The 20,216-nt window shown below is 40.8% G+C and overlaps 1 protein-coding gene across 2 annotated transcripts in view; it reads right to left on the bottom strand.

Moving 5' to 3' along the window:
- Positions 1-11,051: 11,051 nt before the first annotated feature.
- The window catches only part of lingo1a (leucine rich repeat and Ig domain containing 1a), a 78,604-nt gene continuing 69,439 nt past the window's right edge, over positions 11,052-20,216 (bottom strand). For both annotated transcript variants that reach the window (XM_069686927.1, XM_069686926.1), the window contains exon 2: positions 11,052-15,089. In XM_069686927.1, the coding sequence (XP_069543028.1) occupies positions 13,230-15,077 (1,848 nt within the window). In that variant the 5' untranslated portion in view covers positions 15,078-15,089 and the 3' untranslated portion in view covers positions 11,052-13,229. The remainder of the gene's footprint in view (positions 15,090-20,216) is intronic.

The raw sequence follows: 20,216 nt of genomic DNA, 5'->3' as shown, positions 1-20,216 counted from the left end.
TAGTAGTAGTAACGCTAACGTTAGCAGTCAGTAGTGAGTTTGCAAAAATTACGATGGCGGTTACAGCTGGCTCGCGCATCGCCAAAGTGGTTGCCATAGCTTACACATAATGATATGCACAGCGTCACCCCGTCCATAAACAGGATTGGCTCCTTAGGTTTGTGACATCTCAAACCTGCCAATCTGAAAACGTGTTGTTCAGCCTGTCCTTGGTACACTGCAGTGTAAAAGCAGACAGGCCCAGCCATGGAGATGATGTAGCACATGAAGAACAACACACAGAGATTTTTACAAGGTTAGTTTTTCTAAGACAGAAGAAGCTCATTATTCTGCAGTGCAAACCCTCCTTTATTGTACTATGTGTAACATGAGGAGTTTTTTTTTTAAACCACCTTGTTTATCGGCCTCCAAAAACGCCTATAATGCCTGCTCTCATTTATTTGATAGTGAGAATCCTCGACAGCCACCCAGTGATAAAATGAAATTTGGGGCGAGCCTTTATTTGAGATGTGACATAACCACGGCTGTTAACGCAGCAGTTTGGAAGCTCTGCTTTAACACTGCCCACCTGCCTGAAATACATCCTCTTTTTTAGAACACTTGGCTGCTTGCTGCTCCAGTGTTTTCTCCTTCTTTATAACCTGCTTTCTCTTGTGTTTAAGTTTCTTTTATCAGGTGTGCAACTCTGAAACTGTCATGAATTATAAGTGCCTTCACATCTGTGCCTCTGTGCCCATTATATGCAAATAAATAGCTCGCACATATTTAACCGCACCAGCACTTGTTTTTTTACTTTATCTCAATCTGCTCCTTTTTCTTAGAAGTGCCAAGCCTTAGTGTTGCAACACACCTGTTTTTCACTGTACTTTTAAGAGTAGCAAGCCTTAGCTTATACTTCTTTCTTGCTTTCAGAGATGATAGAGCTTTCAGACTCGAGTGTTTCTTTAATGTGTCAGAGAAACTAGTCCTCAGGTAAATTCACCCCAGGAGCTCTTGGTCTCTGCAGTCGGATGTGTCACAGATCCTGTCAGAACAAGGGATATGGGATTAGTCAACAGATTCTTCCTCACTGGCGTGTTCCATTGTGTCAGATTGCTGAGCCCGAGATAACCAGCCAGCAGGTTTACAGTCACATCTTTTGTCTCCGGGGGCGAAGTCGTGCAGCTCAGACTTCCAGTTCAAGCTGCTCACATCCTTAACAGGATCAAAAGTTCCATCTCTGCTGTAGTGGTCATCATCAATTAGACACAGTTTTTCTGAAACTTTTAGGTTCCCACACAGTGTTTTGCTGTGGGTGCACTCATGCTTCACGCACAAACACTTACTCATCCACACTTCACCACTGAGCAGATTCGCACAAATAACCGTGACTGAAGAAGGCCCACAGGTTCCTCAGCACGACTTATAGAACTTCTTATCTTATGGAGTTTTCTATATGAGCCCTGAAGCGGATTATTGAAAGTGTTATTAGTCTGAAGTTTCAAGAGAAAAATTGCAGAAGACGTCTTCTTCTCCTGTAAATGACATCAACCCAAAGCCCCACGTTGAAAGAGGTGTTCTGTATACCTGCCAGCAGCTGTTACAATCAAGTTATCGGGCTTTTCGTTGAAGCAGTCTGTACTTTTACGCGACATTACCAGGTGGTTCCTTCAACCTCACGTCAAATATTAGGCTGCTGTTGCGACAGTGACCTGAACGTCAAAGAAAGTTTCTCGAGTTTTTCAAAGTGAGACAGCCCAGCAGCAGATGCCTGTGCGTAGGCAGCCAGCAGATGTGAATGTAGTCTAACTAAATTAGTCAGGCTGCTGCTGCATGAGAACAAACCGTGCTCGCACAACTTCTCTCTAAACAAATTTATATGCATCTTTGTTCAGTCGAGTGTAGAGAGCTGCATATGTATTCTTCAATTACATGCACTCACTGCATGGACGTATGCAAACTCGAGCTTGTTCTACACCTGATGTTTTCCAATTATTAAGATACAGGTTCACTAAAAAAATCAATTATGTGATACAGAGAAAGGGGCATTCATTGGTTGGATTAAATCAAAGAGCAGTTCAGAGGCTTGTATTGTGTTTGTGCAACACGCAGAATCAACCTGCCAAAGCTGCTTTTGTGTTTCCTTAGAAGCTCAGCTCAGGCTGGACTTTAAGGTATGTAAGTGTAGCTCTTGGGGGCAAACGCATTTGGCTGTTGGTCATTCACACATTTGGAATGTAAAGTTGCTTTTGTACTCCACGAGTGTTCTTTCAAAAGGCCTGGCTTGACATAAGGGATGCAGTTTGGATGTATGTAAATAACCTTTATGTTTACCTGTGTGGATTTTAGTTTGTTGAACACGTCTTTTTTTTTATTTATTTTTTTAAAATAATCTTTGCATCTTTTTGGGGCTGCTGTGGCTCAGCGGTACAGTCGGTTGTCTCTCCATTGGAAGGTTGGTGGTTCGATCCCCAGCTCCCTCAGTCTACATGTCGAGGTGTCTTTGGGCGAGACATTGAACCCCAAATTGCTCCCATTGGTGTGTAAACACGAGTAGTACTGATTGACAGTTGGGCACTTTACGTTACAGTCTCTGCCATCAGTGTATGAATGTGTGTGAACGGGTGAATCTGACATGTAGTGTAAACGTGCTTTGAGTGGTCGCAAGACTAGCAAGGCCCAAAAAAGTGCAGTCCATTTACCATTTTTTTCAGATTGTTTGCTGAATCTCTCAAATGTGGAAATAGACGATTGGTAGGAAATGTTTTAGTTATGGTCAGTCTTCTTCTTATGATTTGGTTTAAATGCGCCATAAATACCCGAGTAATACATCACTATAATGGGCTGTATAGAAAGTAGTAGTAAAAGGTTTTTATTGGAGATGTCCTCGCCAATCTTGCTATAAATTGTCAGTTGCAAATTGGGGATGTTTTTAATACTATTTCTAACAAAAACATTCGAGTTCACACAGACTCATCTGCTTGTCTCCAAATCCCGCTTAAAATAACAAAGCACTCCAACACATATAAACAAGTAATTTAACTGCCTAGAAGTTTTATTTGTTTTGCCCTTATCAGTTGAGCCAACTTTTCCCCTGGCTGCCCGAACGCTGCAGTGAATTCTAATGTTTAATACCCCGCAGCTGTCAAGGTTTAAACAAAAAAGGGAGAGGACTCGGATGCTAAGAATAAAAAAGTTTAATCAGCAAAATCCAAAATGGCAGACAAAAGTCTAATATAAACACAAAGGCAAGATCCAAAATGCTTGATGAGGATGGTCCAGGGAATCAATCGTCAAACAAAAGGTCCAACTTAAAGTCCAACCAAAAAATACAAAGAGAACAAACACAGAAGGGAGCCATGAAGTGAATCCACACTGGGAACAATGACAACAAGGTTGCACAACGACGGTTGCACACGGAAAGACGACTAGCACAGAAGGGTATGAACACAGAGACTAGATACATACGGTGTAATCAGGGACAGGTGGGACTAATCAGCACAGGTGAAAACAATGAGGGCAGGGCACACAATCTAAAAGGCGGGAAAACACACAAAGGCAGGAAGTAAAACAAGACTTACAAAATAAAACAGGAAACACTAAAACCAAACTCAGGATTATGACAGTAATAAAACAGGAAATGAAGACTATCAACAGGGATTAAATGAAATACAAATGTAATACAAAATCAACCAACCAAATGTATAACAAAACAAGGATCATACATGACAACAGCATGTCTTAAAAGCCAAATATCTGTTGGTGAAACATATCTTTGTTGGTTGCATGTCGACCATCTCATCCATAGTAATTGTGGCATAAAAGCTCATGCTGAAGTGATAACTGAAAATCATCTAATGTCCTTTGGTTCATTTGTTAAACACTATAATAAAGCTCAGCAGACTGCCTGGCTTTGGATGATGAGTCCACATTGAGTGAGATACATGAGTGGACGTACTGATGTGTCCTTTAATGCAATAACAAAGTAATTCCACCGTCAAGGAATGATTGAAAGTCAGGAAGAAAAAAAGAGCGCTCCGTTTTATTTTATAAGACAACTGAGGCATCTCAAGGGCTCTCCTCTGCGGTTTAATGTGGGAGAAACAGGATTTTCTCACCCTCGTCTCTCTCCTCGTGACTCCTTTTTAAATAATTGAAAGCTGAGTAAAGCCGGGCAATTCTGTCCCGCTGAATGAGAGAGAAATTCTTCTGCGGGCTCCTGCAGTGAGACTGTTGAAAAAGCCAAAACAGCTTACATTTGTAATATCTCCACAGCTGTGTGGTGCCTTTGCTATTGTTGTATTGCTCATCCCCAGGGCTTTGCAAAGAGAAAGTCATTGCCGAGGCATTCAACTGGTTTCTGACATCGACACTATTTTACTTCAAGGGGATTTTGGGCCTCGGAGAACAACTGCTGATCATCTGTTAGGTCTGCCTCCATTAGAACTTTAAGACATCAACCAATCTGCCAAAGTTTCCCTGTCATACAGATATTATTACCTCTATAGGAAATTAGTGACTGCCTTTGGAAATTGCTATATGTGATCAAGCACACTTCATAGAATAATTATGCTCTTGTCAATCATGAGCGGATTTAAATACCTCTGTTCTTTTTGAGCGCTGCCTGTAATTAACATCAGTCAATATGGAGTCCTTTCACTTCTGTGTGATCACAGTTATGTGCACCTCTAATACAGGGGCGCACAGTTGATCATAATGATGGCAGCATTGGAATTGGAATATAGCCCATCATTATTTTAATGAATGTCTGAATGTGCTCCATTTGGAAAACATGCCTTTGATTAGGCGCAGCTGTGTTTTGGGAATTATTTATGTCTGTGAATCAGAAGCTTCCATTTATGTTCAGGAGTTGTTTGGGCTGCCTTGTGTGCAATATACAGTTACACTGTACGGCTGTGATAACCCTGTGCTTTGTGCAATGAGCTAAGGCCTATAGACTCAAACGTCAGCAAGACGTGCTGTCAGTTGATTATTGCGCTTCTCGGGACTGTCATACACCTGGGAATCTAAATTATTGAATATCCAAGTCAGTCAATAGCCTGGATTGATCCATTAACTGCTGAAGTGACTCATCTAACATTGTCAAAGCCTGTGAATTAGGGACTTTGTCTTGAGATTTGACGGTTAGCTTAAACCTCCTGTTTTTTGCTGGTTATGAAACAGACTGAAATTAAGTCTGATGACTCTAAATGATCTACAAAAGCAAACCGGACCATCAGCGACAACATTGATTATTTCTATGTAGTTATTTTAAATGCCCGAAACCACTGGCGGGGGGTAGGTGTCAGACGAAGCGATTAACTGCACGCTGCCTTTGTTTACATTTTCCAGGGCAAAACATTTAAAGTGAGTGATACACATGACTGTTAAAGAAAGCAGGATGAGATTTTTTGTTAAAAAACACCACTTACATGTACAGGAGAAAATCAGCAAAGAGATAAGAGGTACGGCTTTGTCCACAGGGGGCGCCAAAATCAACACAGCCAAACGTTCCTCACAGGAGCTTTAAAGTTCTAATATAACATATCAGTCAATCAAATTTTATTTATAAAGCGCCACATCATAACCATAAGTTATCTCAAGACACTTTACAAAAAGAGACTGTACTCTTTATATATATAAATTAAAAAAATGCACATTTCCATCAAGGAAAGCATACAATGGCGGACAAGTTTATTCATGCTCTGGGTCCATTTCCATTGGGATCATTTTGCAATGCAGATTATTGTATTTGTTCACTGTTTGTTCTTTTATTGTTATTCTTGCGTAGTTATCAGATCTACTTTGATTTACATGTTTGAAATAAAGATATTAATCAATCGTTCAATTGTGACAATTTTGTTTATAAAGCCCAATATGACAAAATTGCCGTTCAAATGGGCTGTTTAAGCTGTATATACTATATATACTATACATACTGCATTCTCAGTCCTTAGACACATGTACAATACAGCATCTGCAAACATTTTAAGTTGCACTTTGAAGTCACCGCAGTATATAACTTTTTTTTTAATTAATCCAGCTTTACATGGAGTTTAAAAAAGGTTTTCTTGGCAGGGGGCATAGCAAAATTCACGAGTTGCATTATGGGAAATGTAGGATGCAGTTTTTTGGAGCTCAAAGTCTGGAAATTCTTCACTTTATTGAAGTTTCTTTTTCTGAACTGGCTCTTTAATGTAAACAATAAAAGCTAAATTGAGTATAAGCATAACAACATTACTAAATGTTTCATGACTCAAGAACGCAATGCGTCTCAACATATCTGATTCTGTTCCCACAAATCCCATCTGCAGTTATTCCTTTACACAGTGATGACCCTTTGACCCCGCTGAGATAACAAGATGTGGTGTGATCCCTGAAAAACAAGCCACACAGACAAAAACAACATCAGACGGTAGATGGAGAAAGTAATGAAAAATGAAACCCGCACTCACCTGCACATATCTTGGAACAACGCTGACAAGCGGGAGCAGCGGGCTGCCTCTGCTGTTTTCATCAGATCACATCGTCTATCTCACAACGGCACCTGCCTCAGCTGCACCATCAAATTTCAGCGTCCCGCCGTCCTTGAGGCAAAGTAGGCAGAAGCCAAATTATTTGCGGACCAGTTAACCACCTCAAGGTGAAACAAACAACTGAGCTCTCAATTATTTCACGGTGGCATATTCAGGCCTAACGCAGGGGAATTGAAAACGGAACAGAATTATGGGATGGATTGGTCTCTTACCTGCTCACCTATTTACCTTGATAAAACTGCCCAGATCACCTTGGTAATACATCCACCTGCACGCATTCAGCTGTCTCCTAGCGTGAGCACAAATTATTGGTTTAGTATAGACGTTCGCCTGCCGTGAGTTCGTTTAAGCAGCCTGCCAAAAAGATGGTTTTAATGGCAGACAGATGCAGTCTTTTGGCTGTCACATCGCACGAATTGGGATCTCATGACTCTTTCATGGGGCTGTTAAATAAATAAGGAGGGTAGATTGAGTTGCCTACAGAGACGCGGGTTGTGGCATATGGCCCAGGCAAAAAAAAAAAAGGGCCCCAACAGATCGCCGTCTTGGAAGCCATCCTGGTGCATGTGAGATAGCCATGAGCCGGCCAAGACAGTAAAACAATAGCAAAGCAGTCAAAAAGCGAGTAACAGAGGGGGGAGTCAGGTGGCTTTTTTCCTTTTAGCAGCAGGGTTAGGGGAAGTGTTTATTGACTATGCAGAGCTGTCTGCTCAACATCAAAGCAACAGCTAAGTCTCCTCATGGGAGCAACACCAGACATAAACCCCTGAACCCAGAAGGATCAAAGTCTCACCCACTATTTAACTGTTAGCATATTAAATAGAAATGAGGATTGTGAATGTTATGTCACAAATATAAATAGAAAACTCACTACCACATATGATAATTACTGTGGGTATTTTGGGAGAATGCATAGGGAGTTTTTTTTTTTCTTTTTGTGGGAAGTTAATTACTGATCCACTACAGTCATGTGCAAATATCACATGCATATATTTGCACATGTATATTAAGAATCTCTCACTGTTTTTTCCCACATATATATATTTATATTTTGCTGCTTCATTAAGTCTATGTTTATTTAAGAGTATTTGCTGTTCCAGTGAGGGTTTTATAGTAAACAGAAGGGTTTTTTTTGTACTTTTAACTATAACCTTCCAACTATAGAAGACGATTTCAGGTCTTTATCTGCAAAGCCCATCTAACAATGATATAACGCAGGCCTGCTGCGAACTGGCTCTTACGGTAGCCTCTTCACTTCATCATTCAGTCAGTGGAAGGAGGTAACACAATAAACTGTCATGTCCAGTTTCCCAACTACCCTGAAGAGAGAAATTCAGTCAACAGCCTCCAGAAACAAGACACGTTGCTCCTCACTCCTGAACAAAGGATGCTGCTGCTTTGATTTTGACTTTAACTGAAACGAGACAAGGCACTTCTACTTTGTTGTGTGCGTCCAGTCTCCTTAGAAGAGCTGCAGACTGTTTGGCCCTGGGGGGGTGGGGTTTGTCAAAAGTAGGAAGTAGTATTTTCACATTGAAGCTGAAAAAATGAAGGTTAAGTTTGTTTTTAATCATATCTATATGCATGGTAATAGGAAATACTGTCACTTTAATTTACATCAGGTATGGTCCTAAATATGTATTTTTTATATAATATATGTTTGACAAAATATGAGGACAAATTCAACGAAGCTGTCCCAGCTTCTTAGAATTATCTTTCTTGGTAAAGTTTAAGCACATAAGCCAGTGTACTTTTCAGTATTAACAGCCCATCAACAGTCAGTCTGAGGTCATCTGATATTTTGAAACATATTTACTTAATCCCCCCCGTACATGAAGTACTTAGCTCGAGGTGACTGAAAAGCAAGTGATGTAATAGGTACAGCAGAGCCTAACAGAATGTTCAAATGCACTTCATCGTGCAAAATATGATGGTTATTATTGACAGTGTTCTGAAAGTTGGTTTGTGTTGATTTTGGCGCCCCCTGTGGACAAAGCCGTACCTCTTATCTCTTTGCTGATTTTGTTCTGTACATGCTTAAGTGGTGGTTTTTAACACAAAATGTCATCCTGCTTTCTTTAACAGTCATATGTATCACTCACTTTAATTTGTTGCCCTGGAAAATGTGAACAAAGGCAGTGTGCAGTTAATCGCGTCGTCCGACACCTACCCCCCGCCAGTGGTTTCATGCATTAAAAATAACAATATAGATATAATAAATGTTGTCGCTGATGGTCTGGTTTGCTTTTGTAGGTCATATAGAGTCAGTAGAATTAATTTCAATCTGTTTTATAACCAGCGTAAAACTCCTCAAAGGAGCTTTAAGGCTCTTTTTGATACAGTCCAGTGATACAAATCCAAGAGGCAACATTATGGGCCATCTGCATTAAAAGATAAAACTATTGATTTAAAGAAAAACGTGCAAAGCTGTCACATGTGAGCTTTGAGGGGATATCAAACTTATCATGTTTTTTTGAAACGTGCTGTTTGCAGCGATATCCCATTTTGCTTTAATGGTGCGTCAAACTGACTATTTTCAGCAGATGAAGTTTTACAACAGTGAAGCAATAAACTCTCAAAAACCGCGCCAGCCTAAGTTGAGCATGATAAATTTCATCCCTCTGAGCTGAATTCGTCCCATCACGTCTTCATACTGGTTTTTGATTTTGCATAACAGTCTTTTTCATGCTTTAAGTCACACATAATAAAGGAGGTAAATCATATTTCACCCATTACAAAAGACTTGCGATGTGTGCAAACGTTTCTAATTGGAAATGGGCAAGACCTTTGTCGCTCTGTTGAAGCATCTGTTGCTCCTCCTTGATCCATTCTTAGTTACAGTTGACAGAAATGCTTGTCATCATAATAACTTACAATAACATTGTAGTGTTTTTATAAAGTATGCTTCTTGCTGAAGACATTCGAACATATAGATAGTGCTAACACAAACATGCAATATGCTGTTTGATTAAAGTGATTAAGATTGTAGCCCTTTTAATTTGATAGGTGGCATTTCTAATAAAGTAATGAGTACATTTCGGTCCACTTCCTCCTCTCCCATTGGTTTGATACCGGGGTTAGCTTGTAATTAAACAAGTTCACCAGGAATGCTGAAATATATGTTTGACTGACACTGACTAAATTAGGTGAATTAGCATACAGTAGGTATAATATGGAAACACAGACATAAACAGGGCTTAAATTGGCCCCTTTGATATGGATATGATATGGATATGAGAAACAGCCTCCAAGCCATGAGTTTAGATTCCACATCCAAACATATATCCCAGATGGCTTTCTTTTTATTTTAGGCATCTGAAGCTTCTATTGTGCGACTGAGACACCGCCAACAGCAAATTCACACTTCTGTTTGCTTACACGCATTGTTTCCCAGATGTCATTAAGCACATGGATTTGAATGAGTGCAAGGAACACCCAGAGGTGTGTTGGTGTTTTCATGCTCAGTTGAGGAGCGGCGACTTGTCGCAGAGTGTCAGAATCCATCAGCTTGTTCCTGACCTAGAATTTTAAGCACAGATCTAATATCTGAGGAATGAAAAGAATGGATGTCTCCATTACTCCCCAGGGCTCTGAGGCCTCAAGAATAGCTTCTCTCCTTTTCCTTTCTGCCTGTCTGTTTTCAAGTCAGAAGATAAATGAGCGTGCTTTGATACAGCTTGAGGCGGGGGGGAGAACGTCAAAAGTCCCCGTGGAGTCCCAACCAAAGATGTGGAATAAAAAGGAATGGGACAGAGATCCAAACTTAATTCAGAGTAGCACCATGTTTTATGAAACTAGGCTGTAGTCGTATCCCTGGTCATTTCCCATAACCTTCAAAGGGTAACCTAATTTCCCCATTTCACGCTGAGAGACATCCTCTAATAAAACGTCTTTATTACTGAAACAACTGTTTTTTTTTGTTTCAAGTTCATTCAGTTATAACTTTACTAATACTCTCTCTTTGATATTACAAATGTAAAGCATCTATAAATAATATTCCCTATACATATCCTAAAGTCTGTGATCCTTTACTAATGGTCGTTAATTAATATTGGGAGGCCAGGCCATTGAACAAGTGAACTACCAATGCCCCCATAAACAAGTAATTAGTGCTGAAACATATGATGATAAATTACCGTGCAGTCTGCGTCTTCATTTAATGAGGTTTTCAGTCAAATGAGTAAAACATTAAATTGCTCATTTGGTCACTGATACATGTTGAGCTCGACTGAAGCTTTTATTTGGCTGGAAAATCATTAAACGGTATTTTACTATATTTTGCTTTGATATTGATGAAGATATTGTAACCTGATCAAATGTTTTTTTACATTGTCCAGTGGAATAATTAACAATTTTACAATAGTGACGAGTAGTAGAAGAGTTTTTAGTCAGTAATCCCGACACCTGGAAAACTGGGATAATCGTTGTGTCATTGGTGTGAACCGATGTTATCTAAACCCTAATTATTCAGCACTTGAAACCTTGAACCTTGAAAAACACAAATTCAAAATCAAGATAGGACCATCATGTGTTTAAAAAAGTCCATAGATTGTTTAATACAACATACCATATTCTCAACAATTCAACATCAACAAAATTTTGTTAATTAAAAAAAAAAAAATCTGCATATTACCTTTATTGCACAGAACAATTTGAATGTATTTTCCATAGATTTCTTTTTAGTACCTTTTTTTTTTTTTAGTAAAAAGTTGGCTTGGACTACATAGTCAATATAGACCAGGGTCAAATGAAAAAAAATTGAACCAGAAATGAAAAACAGAATCCCGGGATCACTCGGGACCAAAAAAGGCTAGGTACAGTAGCCACACTTTGAACGAAGAGAGCATTCATAATCAGCAAGAGGGAGAACCATGAGCCATATCCAGTGTTTTTTTTTTCCTTTATGCAAAACGGATTACACCAAAGCTGCTTCAGATTGCTCCATGGGTGAAACCATCTGTGTCACTCCAACCATCTGCATATTCTGTCCATACTTCCAGCCCATCACTGTGTCGCTGTCTGTAATGTCATCCATCATAAGTAACGTAGCCTTTATCCTCACACACGTTTGTAAAGCCCAGCTGTCCACAGTGTGTACTTGAAAAGGTAAGGCTGTAACCTCAGATTTTATATGCAGGCCAACTGGGAGCATAATAAGCGCAGTTCTTTTTTCCCCTGACAAACACTGAACATTTCTGGGGGATAGCAAACCTGTAAATGATCCTGGAAGGAAATATTTCCATGGCTTTAATGGGGGGGGGGGGAGCATCGGCATAAATAAATCATTGATTTTGTAAAACAAACAAGAAAAAAAACAACCAACAATGAAAGAAATATTCTACAGCTTGAGGAGCACATTGTATCCAAAAACATGAGCACCACAGTTTTATTTCTCACAATCTTGTTGAGCACAAAATAATACCATTACATATACGCTTTTGAAATGTGATTTAAAAAGTCAGGGATGCGCGCTTATAGTATCAAGGTGCCAATACCCACCATTCGAGATGCTGCATTTATTGTTGGTACAGAGCATCATATCAACAACATTGCCACATCCCCTTCTGTATCATGCCCTCGGTCCATCTGTGCACAATCTGGGTTCCTTCTGAAAATTAGGGATGAGTGACACTGATACTGATATCATTTACTGGGCTCATAAAGCTCCATCAGAGCATTTCCCCAAAGCTAACATCCCGTATTAGGAGCCACATTTAACAACAGGTTTCCCTACTTTTCAAAACTAAATATTGTTATGTTTAACTTTCTACTAATGCACTATTCTTACATACCAATTAGCCTATTTTTACAGTGCATTGTTGCCAAATGGTATCTATATTAAATGTGTACTGAAGTATCCCTATATCACTGAATCTGCTTTTTTAAGAGCGCTTTTCATATAATTTTTTAGGTCACATAATGATGAATGTAAACTGTTTGAGAGTACAGTTCATTGTACTCTCTTGGTCAAAAGAATGACTATGAATTAGCTGCTGTGACATTCAAGTAATGCTTTGTTTCCCATAATAGCATTATGCCCTGTAGGCTATGCTATGTGTTTATGCTAATTTCCAGGGCATACTCATTCAATCATTTTCATTGGATGCTGTGACACAGATATAGAGCTAATGGATTACAGAACGATCACCACTGTTGGAAAGAAAAAAGACCATATGTAGCACGTTGCATTCACAATAATAACACTGATGTATTGTATTGATGATGTATTTGAAATGCATCAATGTTCTATACATGTGCTCATCAACCCATATAAATCTCATTCATAACTTGATATCTAACATTGGAAATAAAAAAAAAACAACACTAAATTAAAAATACAGACAAAAACAGCAATGGCCAAAAATATGATCTGCCCCTCGAATCTGGTGGCTTGAAGTGTTTTTCTTTTCTGATATATTTTTCCCAGTATAAATCCACAGGAATATGAACTGCTTATGACAAATCTTGACTTTCAATTAATGCCCTTGCAGGCCTCGTAGAAACCACCAATGCCCTGTAGCACTGGGTGTACTTTCATTCCCTCTCAGTTGTGAAAGTCAGGAACTGCCCTCCTCCCTAGTGTTCAGTCAGGAAAAAAACATTTTACTCTATGTTAACAGACCAGGATCCACAGGTTTGTAAGAGAGAAAAGAAATATCTTCTTTTCCACTTGTCTTATTTTTAAGTTCAAAATTCGTAAATTCCACAGCTCCCTCAGATCATTTTCATGTTAAACTTGCGAGGAGCATCCGCTGTGCTGCTGCTCATGCCAGCGTCCGATTTCCGTGGCACATACTCAATTTCAATGTTGTGCTTAGTATTGCCTTTACCTCTGCTCCAAAGGAAGAGCAGCACCAGGCAAAATAAGACAACCCCAAGAAAGGAGATGAAGCCCATGGTGGTTGCAATGATCAACGTCTTTATATCAAAGGGGAAAGGAACGTTGGCTCTTGTACCGTTAGAACCAGTTTCTGCCGGCTGGTTGGAGATGAAGGCAAAAGTCTTGTTGGGCTGGTGGGGCCAATCAGGTGAATAGCTATGAATGTGCAGGTGAGCAAGAGAGGTGTCATTTCCGCCAGCGTTGCTAGCTATACATACATATGTACCATTGTCTTGAATCTGGGCATAGCGCACCTCAAGGGTGCCGTCTTGCAACACGGAGAGCCTTCCAATCGTCTTGGTGGTGATGAACTTTTTCTGCGGGGATAGCCACATTATCACTGGAGCAGGATCTCCATCTGCTTGGCAAGCAAAATGAACAATGGCTCCCTCGTCAACAAATTTCTGCTGGGGTTTGCGATCCCTAATCCTAGACTTGCGACACGTGAAGTAGTTAGGCTGCAGAACATCAGGGAAGTCTTTAAATTCTTTGCCTTGGACAAACTCAGGGGAGGCACAGGTAGGCTGCTGCTTGTTGAAGTTCAGTCTCCACCGTCGTCTGAAAACCCATAACAGTCGGCAGTCACAGGCCAGGGGATTATCATACAAAGCAAGGGTTTCCAGGTTCCCAACTGAATGGAAAGCAGACTCCTCTAAAGTGCTTAGAGAGTTCCCGGACACATTAAGAATCTTCAGATAGTTGAGACCACGGAAAGAGTAGGGCTCAATCATTGCCAGCCTGCCTCCTACCAGGTGAAATTCCTGCAGGCGAAGAAGATCATGGAGCTTATTCCCCTCAATGGTGTGAATAGGGTTATATGACAGATTGAGAAAGCGCAAATAAACCAAGTGCCGCAGGGCCACATAGGGAATCGTGGTCAGGTTGGCATTTGCAATGGTCAGGGAGGTGAGATTTAATCCATACAAGCAATTTGGGGTCATGGTATCCAAATATGGCCAATTGGCTATTTCCAACACTTTCAGTCGATAGAGCCGTTTAAAGGAGTAATCCCGTATTACATTGATATTGAGTAGACGCAGCCTGAGAGTGATCAGACTGTGGAGGTGGGTAAAAGCCTCTGTTGGCACAGAGGACAAGTTGCACTTCTCAAGACTTAGGTGCTCAAGGCTGCTCAGGCCATGAAAAGCCCGGTGGGAGATGAAAACCAGGTCGTTGTCGCCCACCTCTAAAGACCGGAGGTTGTACAAATCCTGGAACATGTAGTCCAACAGGATGACGATTTTGTTCTCACTTATGTCCAGCTGCGTGAGATTGCTCAGGCCCGTGAAGACACCGAGCTGGATCAGCTTGAGTTTGTTGCTACGCAGTCCCAATGTCCGCAAGCCGTAAAGGTTGTTGAAAGCTCCGGGTTCAATCGAGGAGATGGTGTTTTCACTGAGCTCCAGGTGTTCAAGGCTCGGAAAGGTAGCAAACTCGTCTGGGTTGATGGATCTTATGCGGTTCTTGCTGAGGTCCAGCAGTTTTGTTTCTGCGGGAATGCCCTCAGGAACTGTCATGAGCTTCTTGCGGTGGCACATCACAGAGCGCTCTTGAACATTGCACTCACAGCGGGATGGACAGCCTGTGGTGGAGCCAGACAGCACGGTGCCCAGCATCAGGATCAGAATGGGCTGCCAGCAAACCACCAGGTAGCTGTGCCCAGTCGCTTCCCTGGCCACCATCTTATCGGTTACCTGGGGAGACAAAGAGACAAAAGAAAACATTTAGTAACGTGAAATTCACACAACTGACACTGATGATTCAGAATACCCAAAAATATCCTACAAATATCCCCAAAAAATGGTTCCAGCAAGGACAATAAAAGTCGAATGAGGTTCTATGTTATGGCTGATATACCTAATCTATGGGCTGGTATTTACATATGCTGTTCTCTGCCAAATTTAGTAATTTAACATCATGTAGGAAGCAGATGTATTTCAGCAGCATTATTAACCTGAATTGGTCAATATGTCTATTTTTCTGCAGCATGGTTAGTTCAACAATCATCAGTGCAAAAAGGATGCCATCTTTGTGTGACACAGTTCCTAACAGAACAGAAGAGTATGAATCGTGCTGCAATATTCATGACACAGATTCAAGATGAATAGAGGTGGGCGGTTATGAGGAATAAGGTATGTTCATGCATAATTGAGAGTGCTGACAGTTTTGAATCCTGCATCATTCAATTTCAGCACAGCGTTTAAAAAGGCATTTCCAATGCAAAAAGCCGTCGTGAAAGCACAGCCTTTTGTCAAACGTACTTGTGACATAGAAGGGGAAGTACTGACCCCTTCTTGGAAAATCAAAGGCCGAATATTTTTTGTAATCTCCATCTTTCTCTGCTCTCTCATTTGTGTTTGGAATGCTGCGCACCATTTCCACTGAACACCTTGCAGACAATCATTCAATCAATGCTATCTCCCTGATGTAACCTAAGGGGGCCACAGCTTCAAGAGGAATTAGCAGCATTTTTCACATGGTAATCTAATTCATGCTGTGTCACAGACACATATGCTGAGCACATCTGTGGTTTATTCTGGCACCATAAAGTCTCCCCCCCCCCCCCCTCACCTCTCCTCATTTCTTCTAACCTCCAGCCTGAATTTGCTGAATGAGTTGAAAAAAACACAGTCGGGGTGTAGAGCAGCAGTAGCAGGAGGACCGGTCTAAGACGGATGGTGGCAAGCGTGACGTATGTGCTGTGGCTGACACTCGGCTCACGCTATCTTTTAGGATAAAATATAGACCATACACTTGCAGGTAATTGGATACTGAGAGATAAAAACAGGGCTTAAGAGCAAAAGAAACCTCACCATATTTAATTTCAATGCCATCTGTTGGAATGCCTCCACCCCTTTTCAGTGCTATTAACAATTGATGATATAATTTTAAAATTTAAAGTTATATGAAAACAGCATCATGCTGGTACCATTTACAGTATAGAGGAAGCAGTATTTCTGCTATAATTTAAACAGTTGTTTGAAGGGTTCCAGAAATAAAAAAGCAGATGGTCTCAAAGAGGATAGATTTAATGATTAATCTAATCGACACTTAATGGATGTTATTTACGGTCAAACACGTGCAGTCGGTTTGTAATTCTTTGACATGATGAAAGAAAGAAAAAAATCCCAGAAACAAATCCTTCACATTTAATTTGCACTCATCAAGACATGTCTCCAGGGGACTCTTGTCTATGTGTGATGGCTGTCAAAAAGCATAGAATTTAGCTAGCGGTACGCAGTTTCATCTCATGCTCTAAATTTGTCCCAACAGTTGATTGCTTACTGGTCACATGGTGCTTCTTCCTGATTCACACGAGGTTTGTGAAGGAGGAGAATGCAACCTTTTGTGCTTGGGCAGATTTCATGGACCATAGTACATGTGACAGATTGAGACTGTTGAGATGAGTGGGAAAAAATCTGTGATATTATGGTTGACAGTTAGTTATGTTCCCACCATTGTGATGACCACTAATCACTGATTCGCACCCAATGGACAACTGAGCGTGAGACAAATGGGGGCTTTATGGGTTACATTTACTGAACTCAATTTCATTTTATTCCCTTTGAGGTCAAAGTTCAGTTCGGGGGATTTGATGATACCATCTGTAATCAAGTGAAACCAAGTGATTTCAGAACAGGCAGAGATGATGCTACGCTCGTTTGAGATCAGAGACCTGCACGGCAACCTGCTGTGCTGACTGCCTCCAGTCATACTTAGTCATTCTAACTCCTTAACCTACATTGATCAAGTCAGTGCTGAGTGTGGTGAGATGGAGTGGTGTGGGGCTGAGACACTGTAGGAACAGGAGTGGCCTTATCACCAGCTCAATTCCATCTGTCACCCTCTATCATGTGGCTATCGCGTATTGGATATCATTCAATGAGATGCTATTATGTCCAACTCTATTACCACTGACTCTGAAACCCAATCAGGAAAGTGATCAAATCATAATCCCCTGTTGGTAAAGCTCCATGACTGCAACTTCAGCAGGTTATAGATCCCAGTCAGGCTTCTTAATGAGTCCTCGCACTCCTGTAGGCCGGTTCAAAATCCCCACAACATAACCGAGCGCTTGATTACTCAATCAAACCACATCTGAATATTTTACAAGCTCCATTAGGAAGAGACAATGTTGCTAAAGCTTTTGCAGTCATTCCTTCAAATTGGTTGCCCATGTATCTTTCATGACAGGGTAGCTTAGACATTTATTGCATGTGGCTTTGGCTGCAAATATGCAGGGAAACCAGGAAAGACAGGGAACCATTAAGATGAAGAATGACATTACCGGGTAAACATTTGCAGCTCGGTTTTGTTAATGATCTGGTGTTATCATTCGCTAGCAGGCATTTAGTCTGAATGCACTTCTTCATTCCAATCAGCACTCCAGTGAGCTCCCAGAGAATTACATAAATTGAGGTGAAGTGAGAAGGGGCGTGCTTCTCCAAGGGATGAATGCGGTCGAGGGGAAGGAAGACAACAGCGCTCAATAAATGAGGACCCGCATGTCCAAGACCAGTAATAACTGGATCAATGAATTGTGAGATTAATGCATTTATGACAGAATCCACGGGGGACGCTGAAGATGTTGCCGCAGAGCAGGAAGTGGATGGTGCCCCGCGCTCCTATTACAAAAGAGCGGCATACAAGTAGACATCTCATCAGTGCAGGTACAATCATACGGTCAATAAGTACGATTTTTAACATCCCTTTGCATAAAATAACTCTGGCTCTCTGTGGTGGTTAATTTTTACACCTCGTCTCAGGCAAGTTTATTGGAAAGTTTTTAATTCTGAGCTTCCAAGTCTCAAATAAATATTGGCCACATGAGGGTTTGACTAAACCCACTTCAGCTGGATTTTCTCATAACATTTCCATGTTTTGAGGCTACTGTCCAATAAAAAATCAAATTGGATTTCAATCTAATCAGAAAAAAATGTTCATTATCTGACAAGAGTTTTTATTTTCTGCACTTTTGCTTAAGTCCAAAGAGTTTGCATACACAGGCTAACTGTTAATATCAGACTGACTCATTGTATTTAAAGGGGACATATTTTAGCTATGCAATCAATTTTCTATTACTCTAATGTGTTTTTGAGTCACGTTGGTAAAGTTTTTCGTTTCAAAAGGGTATACGTATTTAAATGTATTTTTCAGAGCCTCTCTTTCCTCCTGAAACGAGCAAGACGTTTTGCTGTTCAAAAGTCAGACCTTAGCCACGATTGGCTGACAGTATTTGGAGTGACCTTATAGCCGTGTGCAATCCCACGTGGGGGAGCGGCCGCACTGCACTGTCACTCCAAAGTTGTAGACAACATGGCTGCTCTAGGATTGATTATTCAGCCTTATATGTTCGAGCCAGAATCGCCAGGAGGTATCAGAATGGTAAGTTTACAATCTTGATGACTTGACTACAAGCTAGTGCAAGAAGGCAGCCTGAGGTGAATGACGGTGAATGACGATTGGTCGATTTCAGCCAAAGCAAGGTTCTACGTAGAAACCTGCAGCTGTTCTGAACGGCCCATTTCAGAGGCGACCTTTTTAAACATGTAATTCTGGAAATATACGGAATTATGCAGTTTTCACTGTGAACAATAAACTCTATGAAAATATGAGAATATCCATCATAAAGATATGGCCCCTTTACTACTTCATTACTTGTAGTAAGTTGTTCTAACTCTGTCTGTCCACTTAGCCTTCACAAACAACATGCTATCACCCTTCTTAATCTTGTTCCATGTGTCTGAATGGGGCTGTCGCTTTCCATTAAATTCTCCACAGTGAGCACAATCAAGCGTGCGGGGAGGGCTATTGTTAAGACTTAACTGTTGCCCAAAGCTTTGGTTTACCTGTCACGAGACATCATTTCAGAGCCTTAAATACCATAGTTAAATACCTGTAAGCTTGTGGGAAATCCCTGAGATGATGCGGACGTTATCTGCAGCACAAAGTGTTAAAAGCTTTTAAAGCCCACTCCTCTATAGACTGCTTAGTCAGCAGCCAAGCTAATCCTGAATGGACAAAGCATGCTGCAGAATTGTATGTGATGTACTTTTTGCATGATGACAATAGTCTATCCTCCAATAATTAGATGCTACTTTCCCATATATCCGCCTTAAGAAGCTGCAATAAATTCACATTAGGCTGTACTTTTTATCTACTTTCAACCTACATTACATATTTGTCATAATTTGAAAAATAATGTTCAATATTGTGTGCTGTAAAAACAGTTGGGAACTGCTTCTTAAGGTTGGTTCAATTCCTCGCAGTAAGTAGCAGCTTGGAGTTATGGCACAGAACATGTATATTGACAGGCGTACTTTGGATAAATCTATCTTAACCAGGAGTGTGTGACCTTTAGCTCCTCAAGTAAGATCACTTTCACAGTGCTCTAATATCGCAGAGCTGAATTTCCAGAGAAAGGTTACCCTTGTGTCATTGAGAAGCTAAGCTGCCTGGTGGGATTGCTGGCTGGTGCTGGGCCTGTGAAATGGCAGGGCTTAAATGTAAGCCGACGCCCGACAGATGGACAGCAAAGCCCTAATCCAGGCGAAGAAGCTGGTTTGTGCAACAAGGTGCAGAATTCCAACAGTGGCCAGCTGTTGTCCCCATGAAAACTTTGCCACCGAACCTGTCAACATGTTCCTCCTGAACTTCACCTCCTTAAGGGGTCATTTTCTGATTATCGCCCTACTGAACTTCACCTCCTCATGGGTAATTCGCTAAATCTGTGCAGGTGCTGTCCTTACTGATACAGCCAAGAACTCATTTACCTGTAAAGGATATTTTAGGGCGATAAAGACGGCATCACGAGTCGTTGG

The sequence above is a fragment of the Semicossyphus pulcher genome, unplaced genomic scaffold (genome assembly GCF_022749685.1).
Source record: "Semicossyphus pulcher isolate SPU_LCO1_2020_fin unplaced genomic scaffold, fSemPul1.0.p SCAF_8, whole genome shotgun sequence".
NCBI lineage: Eukaryota > Metazoa > Chordata > Actinopteri > Labriformes > Labridae > Semicossyphus > Semicossyphus pulcher.
The sequence above is the reverse complement of the archived record's forward strand: the minus strand, read 5'-3'. Positions and strand labels throughout refer to the sequence as shown.